We start from the raw sequence: 12,917 nt of genomic DNA on the forward strand, positions 1-12,917 counted from the left end.
ATGTATTTCTTTTTTCAGAATGAGCTTAGCCATAATCCCTCGTATATTTCTGACGAAACAATCAGGCGCTTGTATCAACAACAACAACTGTCTCGTAGTTCGTATTCTGTGCATTCTTATTGCAGTTTTAATTTTAAATTCTTCAGTCCTATTCATATAAACAGGCCTCTGGAATGTGCGCTGTTCCTTGTAAGATCCTAACATTTAAAAATATTCGTGTAATGTAATACTGTGCTCTTGGTACTGAGGAAACCATCTTCAAGTCGTACTCTCATTCAACCGCGTCCCTTTAAACAGCCGTGTGGTTGATCCACAGACCGAGTGCGCTTCGTGGTGGAATAAAAATAAAAGTCTAAAACAGGGGTGGCCAACCCAAATGATCTTTCCGGCCATTTTGGAAATGCATCATAACTCCGCGGGCCACATATAAAATTATATATCCCCAAATTTTCACTTGAAACTGAGAGTCTGCTCTGCTCTGCTATCAACAATCAACTGTGCGTATCTAGGTATGGTCACTGCGTCACTGAGGGCACTTAAGAGTGAAACATATAACCTGTTATATTAGATGTTCCAAGATGCACGCGCATCATGAGTTCGCAGAATATAGTTTAATTATTCTGCGAACTCATAACTGTAAACTCATGAATAAAACAGGCAATATCTGTCATATATTCGCAAGAATATTATTTTAAAATCAAAGTTAATTTTTTCTCATAATTTCGACAGATAATTTTTGAATATATGGATGCACAAATAATGTATTTTTTTAATACATTGGTTTTCACTACTTTGGCCATTATAAAATAAATATATTTTGTAAAAGTGTGATGAATCTCGCGGGCCGGAAAAATGTTCAAGGCGGGTCACATGCGGCCCGCGGGCCGCGGGTTGGCCACCCCTGGTCTAAAATATGAGATTCTGAAACTCTGGAGTCTGATTACAATTACTTCGGCCTAAAATAAGTAAACAGAAATAATTGTGAGCTGTTTCACGGACTGACGTTTATAACAGATGAAAGTCATTTTGTTTTTAACATTGCTTCACAATATTACAATTTCATTCTTATCTACACTTAATGCCTTATAATACGTGAATAGTAAACTAAGTGAAGTTGATGGATGTTTCTGTGCAGTGCATGTGACATGATGTTTGCATTAATTTTAAGTAGAAACACTGGGAAGAGTGGATGGAGCTGGCTCAGGAGCGGGGCCGATGGGTATTGGACCTGCGGGTTCTGCTATCAAGGAGTTTGTTTGTTGTTAGTTTCAGAAACACTGGGAGGGAGGACAAGGCACGTGCTACAGTAATAATTACTTTTAGAATTGTCACTTACAAAGATACGATTGTTAATATCTTTATGTTTAGTTCATACGAACAGACTGTGATATGTGAAATGTGTTACACCCAGCGTGGTTGGTAAGGGAATCAGTTCGCTATTTAATACATGTAAGTACAGCAGAACACTGAAGAGGATCCAGTCAGGCGGCGTCTGTGTAGAATTTTTGGCTGACGGGGGGGGGGGGGGGGGGGCGGGGCAAAAAAAAGTGTCGAGGAAGTGTCTCACACCGAGACACAAAATGTGTCTTTGTGATTTCTGCCTCGGCATTTCTACTAGAAACTTATTTCCGAAACTCTGATGCTTTGCGCCTAAGTCCCCCGCTGTCAGGCCAGCAAGAGATGGCAACATCTCACGAGTTTTTCGGACATTCTTATTTTCAGAAACAGAGTTTACGGCTGTGTGTATTTATTTACACTTAAATGTTCTTGTATAACATTTCATTAGGTGTTTTGATACTTCGGAATATTTCCCACATAAGCAATAAGGTATACAACACAAACGCCACCTTTGCGAGTCCTGAATTAACTAAAATATTAGCAATGGCACGAGGATGCATATCACCATATAATTAGAATATATGTTTGTAAAATTGTACATGAATTATTCATTAATCATAGATTAAAAATAGTCCAACAGTGATGACGTAGTTCTTGTGGGTTATGCTGCCGTGCAGATTCGTAAGTAGATGCCTACGTTTCGGAGAAAGGTAACCGCCCTGAAGATGGACACAATATTTTTCTCCGAAACGTTAGTATCTGTCTGCGAATCTGCACGGCGTCAGAACCCACAAGAACGTCGGATCTCATAGAGTCCCAGGGGAGTCCTGGAATCGGTTTCCGCTGTCAGCTTCCGGCAGGGAGAACAATTCAGAAGCCCCTTGTTTGTCGATCCAGCAACGAATGTCCCACGCACGATCTCTCAGACATTCTTTTCAAATCATCCAACATGTCATGCTACAAGAACTCTGCACAACAAACATTAGAAACCAACCAATGTGTCTTGATATATGGACACATTGATTTGTTATTCTTGAAGGTACGTAAGCACGTGGTATGTTTTAGGGTCCATCACCATTGTCCATTTTGCTGAAGGAATTGTCTTATCTTTATATTAGTAATGAAGCATTATCATGAAACACGGATTATACATGCGCCACACTTCTGTTGTGCCATTCCGTGCTAAGCCACGCCTCGTGTTCGATATCACCAAATTCCTTCGTACGAATTACATATTTAATCATATCGGCAAATGTCCACCTTGAATTCCATAAGCGTCAGGATTCCGGAAATTAATAAATGATTATCGATGAACGTCGGGGTTCTGACGCCGTGTAGACTTGTAGGTACGCTCATGAGTTTCCCCACAAGAGTTCCCTTCATCGCCAGCCCTTGGTTTTACAAGTCTAGATGGCGCCAGAGCCCAGAAAAACGACTTCTACATCCTCATCGCCTCGAGAACCTCAGATTCAGATCAAGAATTACTAAGAATGAGCGCCATTTTAATAATTAGGAGTTTAATTAATGAAGATTTTCATTATGTAGCTGTAAGTTTCTCTTAGATCCAAATTTACCTTAAGCACGTTCAACCCATGTTCTTCTGTCGGGATGCTTTTTAATATTATACTTGGTTAGATATTTTGAAATCAGGCTGTCGTGATATGCAGCGTTCTTGCACTCTCAAATATCTGTTTTGCTTGTGTATTCGCAAATCCTTTCTTAAATTAATTTATTACGAGATATATTATTAAGAGTTTGTGGACTTGTGTGTTATTCTACTTAAGACACGTCACAAAAGTGTAAAGTAACTTCTCGCATTGAACGTCTGTTGTGCATTCGAATGAGAAACTTGTGTCGGCATTTGGTTTTAGTAGCAGAGTTTCAGAACAGTCATTTCGAGACAAATCAGACGATATGACAGGTTTTAGTGAACGATACGATACTTTGTGCCCCTCTAGTAGTCGCCCAGGCAATGAGGTAGCTCACTTTGAAAGTTCTGCGATAGTTATCGATTAATCACACCATACATGACGACCGCTGTACCTCACATGGGTATCTGCAAACTGTTGTTACGTTTATATCAGTAAACAAGATATGAAGGTGAATTTTTTTTAAAACTATGAAATGCTGATTTGTCACTTTGTGTTTAGAATAAGACTTGTTACAGTTGACACTGCAAAGCTGTACCAAGTGCGAAACTTTGCTAGTGACGTGTTCCGTTCGTGTTCGTATTTACCACACAGAACACTTGTGCTGAGGGTTCATAGGCGACCCCGAAGGGCAGCTGAAAGCTGCCGCGAAGTCCCACGAGTTGGACAGTGGTCCCAGGACTCTGATGGGACCGGGGGAATGCACTGATGACCTTATTTTGGTGAGAGCGTCTTCTGGCCTCATAGAACCGCACCAGATCTGAGCGTAGTTGAGGAAGAAAAGTTGATCGTGGGTGAGGTTTATCCCAGGCAGTCCCGGCTCCTCCCCGTGCTTCTCCACCCACTTCTTGTAAGCCTGGATTAAAAATAATAACAAAATAAAATAATTGTCGTTCGGTGAAATAATTTGGGTTGTAGGCGTATTCGCAACTAAGAGCCGCAGAAATTCGAGTGTTAGTCTCGCGACGCCTTTCTGCCGATCTGTCCACGTGTCCGCGTTTAACAACTCGAAAAAAAGAAAGGCTGAAAGGATTTTAATGAAATTTGGCACTGTTCGGATTTAGTAAAAGTTGTTCGAAGCATTTAAATTGAAATAATTTCGTCTGTGAGCTGCCGGGATGTTAGGATTTCCCGCTCCTTGCCCGAGAGGTCCCGGATTCAGATCTGACCCCCTGAGACCGGGGATCCTGACAAGTTTTTCGTGGCTTTCCTCAGTCCGTCCAGGGAAAAGGCCGGGACAGGACAAAAAATTAATTCACTACCGCGTCCTTTCATATTATTTGATATTCATTATTCATTGATCGCCCTGTCAATAGACGTTCTACGATGTGGGCCACTGAAGGCGTTGTTAAAAATGATAAATGAATATATATGGTAGAGTGACGTAGAATGAACGGACTCAGATGAGAGGAAGTTGATATTAAAGAGAATCATCGAGAAATAGGTTGTGGAAAGCTGAAATGGACGGGCTTTTGTGACATAGGTAATGAACTGAAGACGGCTGCCTTGTGGAATGACCGACGTTTCAGAGGAGCTTACTACCTCGTGGTGGGAGGAGCAGGCGCTTACCCTGAAGGACTGTTTCAGCCCCCCGTTGTCGGCAATGTTCTCGCCCTGAGTCATGCGCCCGTTCACGTACAGATCCACCTCGTCGAGCTTGTACTTGGAATACTGGTCGATGATGCACTGCGCCCGATGCCTGAACGCGCGGACCGTCGCGTTGTTCCACCACTGCATCATGTTCCCGTCCTTGTCGAACTGCCGCCCTGTCACAGATGCAGAAACGTGTCGTCACATCGAGCGCCATCTTACCTGTGTCGGGGCGAGGGGGTACAGGGGCCCAGAAATGTGCCTCGGACCCCTTCCGCCTCAGCTTTTCACACTCCCTTTCGATACCGCGTAGCGATGCAGTTGATATAGCGTCTTTAAAGCAGGTGGCGCGTGTAATTGCCACTCGGAGTTCAAGGGTTAATTGTTCAGTCCGTACCGCGAAGAAAACACTAAACTTCACCATTACTAAGGTCAACTGGTTAACGCTGTTTAAGGAAATAATCGCTGGTTACAGTGGGAATCATAGTTCGTCTGATTAATATTTAAAAAATTAGTCCGTACCGCGAAGAGAAAACAACTCTTCACCATTACAGAGCTCAACTGGTTAACGCTATTTAAAGAAATGATCGCTCTTAACACTGAGAATCAATTAAAGTTTGTAAAACGCCTGTAGATGCGGCATCTTCTCCGACATGGCTGTGGAGCGAGTTGTCTAAACATTCAGGGTTGATAAGTCGCAAGTGCCTGAATAACACATAGAAATGCAGAGGACAGCGCTCAGTCTGTCAACGCTGTTCAAGGAAATAATCGCTTTTAATAATTTCTTTAAAAACTGCTTATTTTAATAAGTGATTAATGATTGTACGTAAGATTTATATCTCAGAAAGTTGTGTGTTTTAAGTGCATTGTAATCGAGTGTATCTCTGACGAAATACAGGGAAAACATCAAGTATGTTTAAATGCAGGCCTGCCAACAACAGATAAGCAACCGTGATACGTGGAAATAAACGGCAGTCGTGGGTGTAAGACTGCAAAGAATGCACTTGTAAGAAGAAGAGCTTGTCGCTCGTAGTTCGCTCACCTTTATCATCAAACCCGTGCGTAATCTCGTGACCAATCACCACGCCGATGCCACCATAGTTGAGAGACTTAGGGAAGTGTTGGCTGTAGAACAGGGGCTGAAGGATTCCGGCCGGAAAAACTGTGAACAAATTACAATGTTGCATGAAATTAGGCTTTTTTAAGTACAGGTGGTTTAGGAGGTCTCTATAAAGCAGATACGTAGTTGCAAGCCATCAACATGCAGAGATTGGCAACATGGTTATTTTTTGTCTAGGTTGGTAGCACGGATTTATGACAGTAGAAAGCACTTTCAAGATACAGGACGCAATTTACAGTATTTTTTTTAAATGTAAATGTAAGCAAATATTTGTCTACTGTATATGAACTTTTTGAACGTCCTGTACTTGAATTTAACAGATGATAGGAAACTGGAGATAAACTGCAGAGTAAATAGCTTCACAATATGTTATCTTCGCTGAAAAATGTCAGGGTGAGCAGATCAAGGAGGTGAGATGGGTGGGGCATGTAACACGCATGAGAATGTTGAGAGATGCAAAAATAAATCTGAATAGAACAGATAAGTTGGGACAATGCCGTTATTCGTTACAAAAACAGGGTGTGAAGGCGTTGATTGGATTCATTCGGCTCAGGTAAGGTCCACTGGCAGGCTGTTGTGAGCGCGGTAATGAACTTTGGAGTTCAGTGATTGTTGTGGGTCAAGGAGGACGGATCTCGACTCGATGCTCACCGATGTCGTTCTTGTTGGGGTTGTAGAAGGCATTGACGACCGCCGGCTCCGTTGACCACTTGTCCTTGTTGACGGGCTGCCGCAAGTTCTGCAGGTTGTGATACGCGTCGTAGCGCAGAACGTTCAGGATGTTTGCCAGAAACTCGTCTTCAGTCACGTTCAGCTGTTAAAGACAGTGGAGTTCGTGATAAATCCATGCGCTTATGGAATTCGTTAGTAGTCGGTTGCAAACAGGAAATGTGCAAAAATGTGAGCTCGGGGTTACAGTAGAACTAAGTTCTACTCGTATGGCAAAATACAGAAAACTATTATAAGGAGGGAAAAGTGTTTTAATTATTCTTACTTAGGACATGCCGTTAAAATTGTCAAAATTGAGAAGATAGGGCGATGTTCCCTTTTGAAGTCACAGGTCGCCAGTTGCTGTATTTTTTTTTCCTTTCTGGTTTCCTTCACTGCCTCTCCCCCTATTCCGGAAAGACCCCCCCCCCCCCTTTCGCTGTCGTGTCAATGTGGCAACATCGCCGTGATCTAATACTTTTGATACCGGAAGGTTATTTGAGTTTCCTACAAGGTGCATTTAAATTTATCATGGTATTGAAATTCCCCCGAATATGTATGTAAATTTAACAGAAGATTTTTGGAATTTTCCAGAAGATATATTTAAATTGAACAGAAGGCTTATTCGAGCCGTTGCAAATTGGCCTCACCATCACGTACTCCTTGCTGAGCTCGTCTGGTTTCGTCAGCAGCTCCGGGTAGCCGATGCGCTCGTTCATGGCGTCGGCCTTTTCTTTCGCGACGGTGCGCGTCTCGTCGTCCATCCAGTCGTTGTCCGCCAGTAGCTCGTTGAACGCCTCCCTGATCGTGTGTATCATCTCGAGCGCCGTCTCCTGCCACATCACATTGTTTTCTCGTTACCTCTCGGGCCTTATTGATAATCTGATAGTCGCTCAGCTAGTCAAGAACTTTCCCTATTTTTATGGAACCGAAGTCCACCGGTTCCCATCCTGAGCCAGTTGAATTCAGCCCACAGCTACCCTATTTTCTTAAGACCAGTTTTAATATTATCCTCCTATCTGTTGTTAAATGAGAGTGGAGTTGCTGGCTCACACCCCCTTAACTACATGAAATGCCATCAGAACAAGTTTTTTGTTTCGACAGACTGTGTCTGGTAACCATTTATAGCACAGTGATAACTATTAATATATGTGCTTATGTGCGTTAACCAACTGATTTTTGTAATGGTATAGAATTGTGTTTTCTTTGCGGTACGATCTGAATTCGTAAATATTATTCAGACGACCTATGATCCTCACTGTAAACAGCGATTATTTCCTTAAACAGCGTTAACCAGTTGATCTTTGTAATGGGGAAGAGTTGTGTTTTCTTCGCGATACGGACTGAATTCTTAAATGCAATTTCGGTGGATTTCTGTAAACAGCGTAGTGAAAGTTTGGGCCGGGTAACTGATTCTTTACGAAGTGAACTGCTAGTGCACCCACCTTGCTGTCGTGGTTGAAGTTGTCCCGGATGAAGAGGGCCCCGACCGCCATCCCGAGTTTCTTATTCGTCCATTCGACGCACTGGCTCCAGCGGTTTCTCTCGCTGAGAATCCCCAGCAAAATCTTCCTGAACTCGACGCGTTTCTGCTGATACTCGTCTATCATATGAGGCATGATGGTCATCACAAGTCGCCACAGCACGTAGTTGTGAATCACCCTGTAGCATAACACCCATTTATGTTTCGTTTTCATCAAATATTGGCCTGACATTCCTCATCCAGACAATGGGATTGCGAGGGACAAAGTGTTCGGTGTTTCAGAGCGAAATATTTGATGAATACGACAAGACACACAAACAAACAAGTCGTCACTTACGAATGTTGGTATCATACTCCACGGAACAGAGTCCTTGAAGAGTCGATAGACGAATGTTTATTACCGTCCAATCCACATGCTCGAACTTTGTTTCCGTAAGACCCAAATTGGTCTTGTCCCCCATCTACACCTAGGATTTTCGATTGAACTCTTTACGTAAGGTTTTTTAACCGAAAGTTTTACGCACATGTCATCTGTCCATGCGTTTTGTATATGGTCAGTCCGAATTTTTACAGATTAGATGACCTCGTATCTCATATAGGACGACGTAAAATTGTAGTTTCAAACAGGAAATGGGAAAGCAGAATATTCTCAACTAATTGCTGGGAAGCATTAACAGATTTTAAAAGTCTTCTGACCTTGTTACTGTTTTCGAGTCTTTGCTGACGTTCTGGAATGCTTTAACTTTTTTCACGTTTTCGAAGATTCTGTAGCAGTAGTGATGATGATGATGATGATGATGATAATAATAATAATATTAAAATAATAAAAAGTAATAATAATAATAATAATAATAACTGCTGATCGTAACCTGCGGTCTGTCTTCTGGATGATGCGTCCCATCTCGATGAAGTACGGCATAGCATAGCTGACTACAGGCTCGCTGTGGTCAATGTCCGCGTCCAGGAACGCCGACAAGTATTCCAGCCAGTTCAGCTGCGGCACTTCCCGCTGAAGCTGCGCCAGACTCAACTTCCTGTAGATGGCACTAGTGTCATGACGATCTGCTTCCGGAAGCGAAGCCTGTACATCCGGTTGTACACAGTAAGAAGCCATGGAATATTTCATCTCTCAACTTAAATTCACCTACGAAACTAAGGAAACCAACGTCACCTAGCTCCAGCACCCACGAGCTGACTTACACGTTGATCCGTCAGTTCGCCTGTTCAGAGCCTGAGAACTAACTGATCAACGTATCGTTGCATGAACTGAACATGAATCAGACGACCCCAAGTACATGGACTTTCTAAATTCCATTTAAAAAAAACTTACCTACCGACTCGCATGACGATGAACGTCTTATGGGATGTTTCGTCGTGTAAGTCTCGTAGAAATTGACCGACGTTTCGGAGGTGATTTCTGCGTCCATCATCAGGGCGACTAGTCAGTCAATTTCCACGAGACTTACACGGGGCAACGTCCCAGAAGACTGTCGTCGTCATCCTCGCCTACGTGAGAACCAGAAGTCTCACGACGTTCGACAATTCGTCACCCAGTCTGATACCATGAATCCCCGAGCCTTCGCTCACTCACATTGGCGAGTTCCTTCTCGAAGAGGATCACTTGCAGGAGCTCGTCGGCCGCCTGAGTGCCGTTCGCCCCCAGGAGCTTCGCCACCTCGGTCATGTAGCGGTGATAAGCCTTCATATCGCCCTCGGAGTCGGCTTTGAGATAGTAGTCCCTGCTGGGTAGAGCCAGCTGCATCTGGTCCAGCTGAAACAGCCGTAGGCATCACTCATACTAGTGGGACATACCCGTTGAAATTCAACGGGGAACGATTTCTTTCGTATCTTTATCCCTTGCCTCCTTCCCGATATCACTTCATTGCCTCACGTCGCCGTTAAACTCGTTGTAACAAAGAAATAACGTAAACTGTTTTGGACCAAAGTGAGAGAGGTTTATTCTCAGGGGAAAGCGGCGTCTGGACGGAAGATATGGGAGACGGACGAGTGGCGAAATATCGGGAGGGAACAGGAAGTAACACACGTGAAGCTCCGTGTCTTCTTCTTACTTTGTCCGCACCTGGAGGATGTTCACTGACGAATTCTTGTCGTCAGGGCCGACCCACTGCTCGACGAGCACTCCCTCGTTGTATTGACCTCTCAGACGACCTAGTAACGTCTCGACGGAGAATTCTGGGGGCGTCCAGTTGGGCTGAGTGACCGGCCAACCTCCCAAGGACGCCAGGACCTCTCTCAGAGGAGTGTCCCCCAGCTTCCTGATCTGGGCTGCAAGAAAGACAGGAAGAGGACGAGGTCACGACGTCTGTCTTCAACTAGGAACGTCGAAGTTCGTACAACAGGGCAGGAGGGAGGAACGGGGCGTTATCGTATGTCCGCGAAGACGTCGTACCTTCGCCCTCCAGAGTAAACTTTTGTAGCAGAAAGAGGCGAAGAGAAACAAATGAATATAAAGTTTGTGCTGGAAAGTCTTGAGGGAAGAGCTAGGGGTAGGTTCTGGGATAATATTAAAGTGAATCTTAGAGAAATCGGATGGGAGGGTGTGCACTGCATTCTTTTGCATCGGGACCAGCGTTGGGTTCGTTTGAAGACGGTAATGTACCTTCGGGTTCCATTAAAGGGTAAGGGATTTCCTAACTAGCTGAGGGACTAAAATCTTTTATCCCAACCACTTCTCTTTTTTCCGCTTTCCCCCCCCCCCCCACTTTTCCCCTGATTCTGTGACTTCGTACGTCCGTTGTTAGTAGCGAGAGAATATTCTTGTTTCTTAATGCTGCTTAAAACATTAATATTTGAGAGATTGATGGTCTAGCCGGACAGAGAGCATACGTCACTGCTGTTCGCAAACATGGCTCAAATTTCTGAACAAGAAGTTCGATATGAAAATGTCCATAGTAAACACATTACAACTACACAGCTATCAATCAATTTTTGAGTAGGTCTAACCCAAAATTTACCCGTCCATTAGCCCTTTAAAGTGCAATGCTAACTGTATATACCTTCTGCTTTAACATTCGATAACTCTGCATTTCGCCCACAGAGTGTATTTGTGTGTTTCTTATCTATTCTCAGAATAAACAGCGATTATTCCCCTACATAACATAAACCAATTGATCGTTGTCATGGAGACGGGTATGTTCTCTTTGAGGTAGGAACTGAATTCATCAGGAGCTATAACACTGTCGACACGACTGCTAATCCAGGAACGCAATAAATTGCGAACCACGTGGCAAAGGACGCACAACGTCGCCCTTCGCCCCCGCATAAACGCCCTAAAACAACAAATAGACGCGGCCATAAAAAATCAGCTAAACGACACCTGGCAACATACGCTGCAAGGGCTAGACACCAGTAATAACGGCGATATTTGGCGAATTACGAAAAGTTTAACAAATAGCACCACCTGCATACCCCCCTTGAAATTTAACGGTAGATCCGCCGTCACACAGGACGAAAAGGTGAACCTCTTTGCCGACACGCTACAGGACATTTTTACGACTAACACGGACTTAGACCGTGATTTCACTCAACGGACCGAGCACACTGTCAGGGATATTCTAATCCAACCCCCCACCCCGTCGATAAGAAAAACAAACTACAAAGAATTAGGCTGGATAATTCGCCATCTCAAATCGCGCAAAGCAGCTGGTCCCGATGGCATACAGAATATCGTATTAAGAAACTTGCCCCCTCCAGCCCTCAAATTCATAGCCACGCCTTTCAACGCTTCAATAGCAAACAACTACTTCCCGTCTCAGTGGAAGGTTGCTAAAATAATCATGCTTCCCAAGCCGGACAAGGATCAGTCCTCACCACTTGACTACAGGCCAATCAGCCTCCTAAATTCGCTAGCCAAAGTATTAGAAAAAATAATCTTGAAACGCTTAAACGCACAGCTAAAAGAATTAAACTTAATACGGGAGGACCAATATGGATTTAAAAAAGGTCACTCAACCACTCACGCGCTGACACGCCTCATTGAACGCATTACCCTGGGATCCAATAACAACAAAACAACACTAGCCCTCTTTTTGGACATTGAAAGAGCTTTCGACAAGGTGTGGACAACCGGACTCATTTCTAAACTTATCAGGGCCGGAATTCCCGCACAGTTTATCCACATTATACACAACTACCTGAATAACAGAGTCTTCACGGTTGTCCATGGAAATTCGGAATCCACACGGCGTCCTATTCAGGCAGGAGTCCCCCAAGGCAGCCTGTTAGGGCCAGTTTTATTCAATATTTATATAAATGATTTACCAACCATAGAAAATGGTAATAATGTGGCCGTCTCGATTTACGCTGATGATACGAGCGTCACTGCTCGATCAGGCAGCGTACAGTTGGCGGCAAATAAACTGAATAAAGCCATTACAACTTTCGAGCCTTGGTTTGAAAAATGGAGGATTAAGATTAACGTTAATAAATGCTCGGTGGCATTATTCTCTAAACGGCTGTCACACCTCCGCAGCGAAGTACCCCCCCTGAAGATCTTTGGAGCAACCATCCCCCGGGTAAATGAAGCCAAATACCTTGGCGTCATCCTGGACCGCAAACTCACCTACAAATCACATATAAGTAAAGCAGTGTGCAGAGCCAACCACAGGCTCAGCCAACTCTATCCAATCCTTACCAAGTCCTCCTCCATCAACATTAACCTCGCACTTACAATCTATAAAACATACGCGGCACCGGCATGGGGACACGCGGCCAAAACTTACGTCAGTAAGCTCCAAGTTTTTCAGAACAAGGTGCTAAGAATTATAACGAAACTCCCAAGGGTAACGTCAATCGAAATTTTACATGAGCAAACTGGCATGGAGACGTTCCGCAACCATGTCAGGAAGCTAGCAAATAAATTTTATGCTAAAAGTCAAGCATATGAGAACTCCCAAATTAGGCAATTAGGTCAATATGACCCCATTTACGTTAAATACCAGCGACCGCGGGCCCTACTAGGGGGCTGATCCTGCACATACCCTACAAATTACACATATTTAAATAAAGT

The 12,917-nt window shown here is 43.8% G+C and overlaps 2 protein-coding genes across 2 annotated transcripts in view; one reads left to right on the plus strand and one right to left on the minus strand.

Moving 5' to 3' along the window:
- Nucleotides 1-12,917, plus strand: part of Mi-2 (chromodomain-helicase-DNA-binding protein Mi-2 homolog) — an 83,201-nt gene that overhangs the window by 14,737 nt on the left and 55,547 nt on the right. The gene's annotated exons all lie outside the window — the stretch shown is intronic.
- Nucleotides 1,731-12,917, minus strand: part of LOC110838637 (neprilysin-1) — a 35,521-nt gene continuing 24,334 nt past the window's right edge. The window contains exons 5-13 of the mRNA XM_022081995.2: nucleotides 9,969-10,174; nucleotides 9,480-9,659; nucleotides 8,758-8,969; nucleotides 7,851-8,067; nucleotides 7,056-7,238; nucleotides 6,349-6,511; nucleotides 5,620-5,739; nucleotides 4,557-4,753; nucleotides 1,731-3,843 (exon numbers count right to left, since the gene is read on the minus strand). Of these exons, the coding sequence (XP_021937687.1) occupies nucleotides 3,571-3,843; nucleotides 4,557-4,753; nucleotides 5,620-5,739; nucleotides 6,349-6,511; nucleotides 7,056-7,238; nucleotides 7,851-8,067; nucleotides 8,758-8,969; nucleotides 9,480-9,659; nucleotides 9,969-10,174 (1,751 nt within the window). The 3' untranslated portion in view covers nucleotides 1,731-3,570. The remainder of the gene's footprint in view (nucleotides 3,844-4,556; nucleotides 4,754-5,619; nucleotides 5,740-6,348; nucleotides 6,512-7,055; nucleotides 7,239-7,850; nucleotides 8,068-8,757; nucleotides 8,970-9,479; nucleotides 9,660-9,968; nucleotides 10,175-12,917) is intronic.

This window comes from Zootermopsis nevadensis, unplaced genomic scaffold (genome assembly GCF_977971745.1).
Source record: "Zootermopsis nevadensis isolate Lab colony 2312 unplaced genomic scaffold, Znev_1.0 Znev_ptg000003l, whole genome shotgun sequence".
NCBI lineage: Eukaryota > Metazoa > Arthropoda > Insecta > Blattodea > Termopsidae > Zootermopsis > Zootermopsis nevadensis.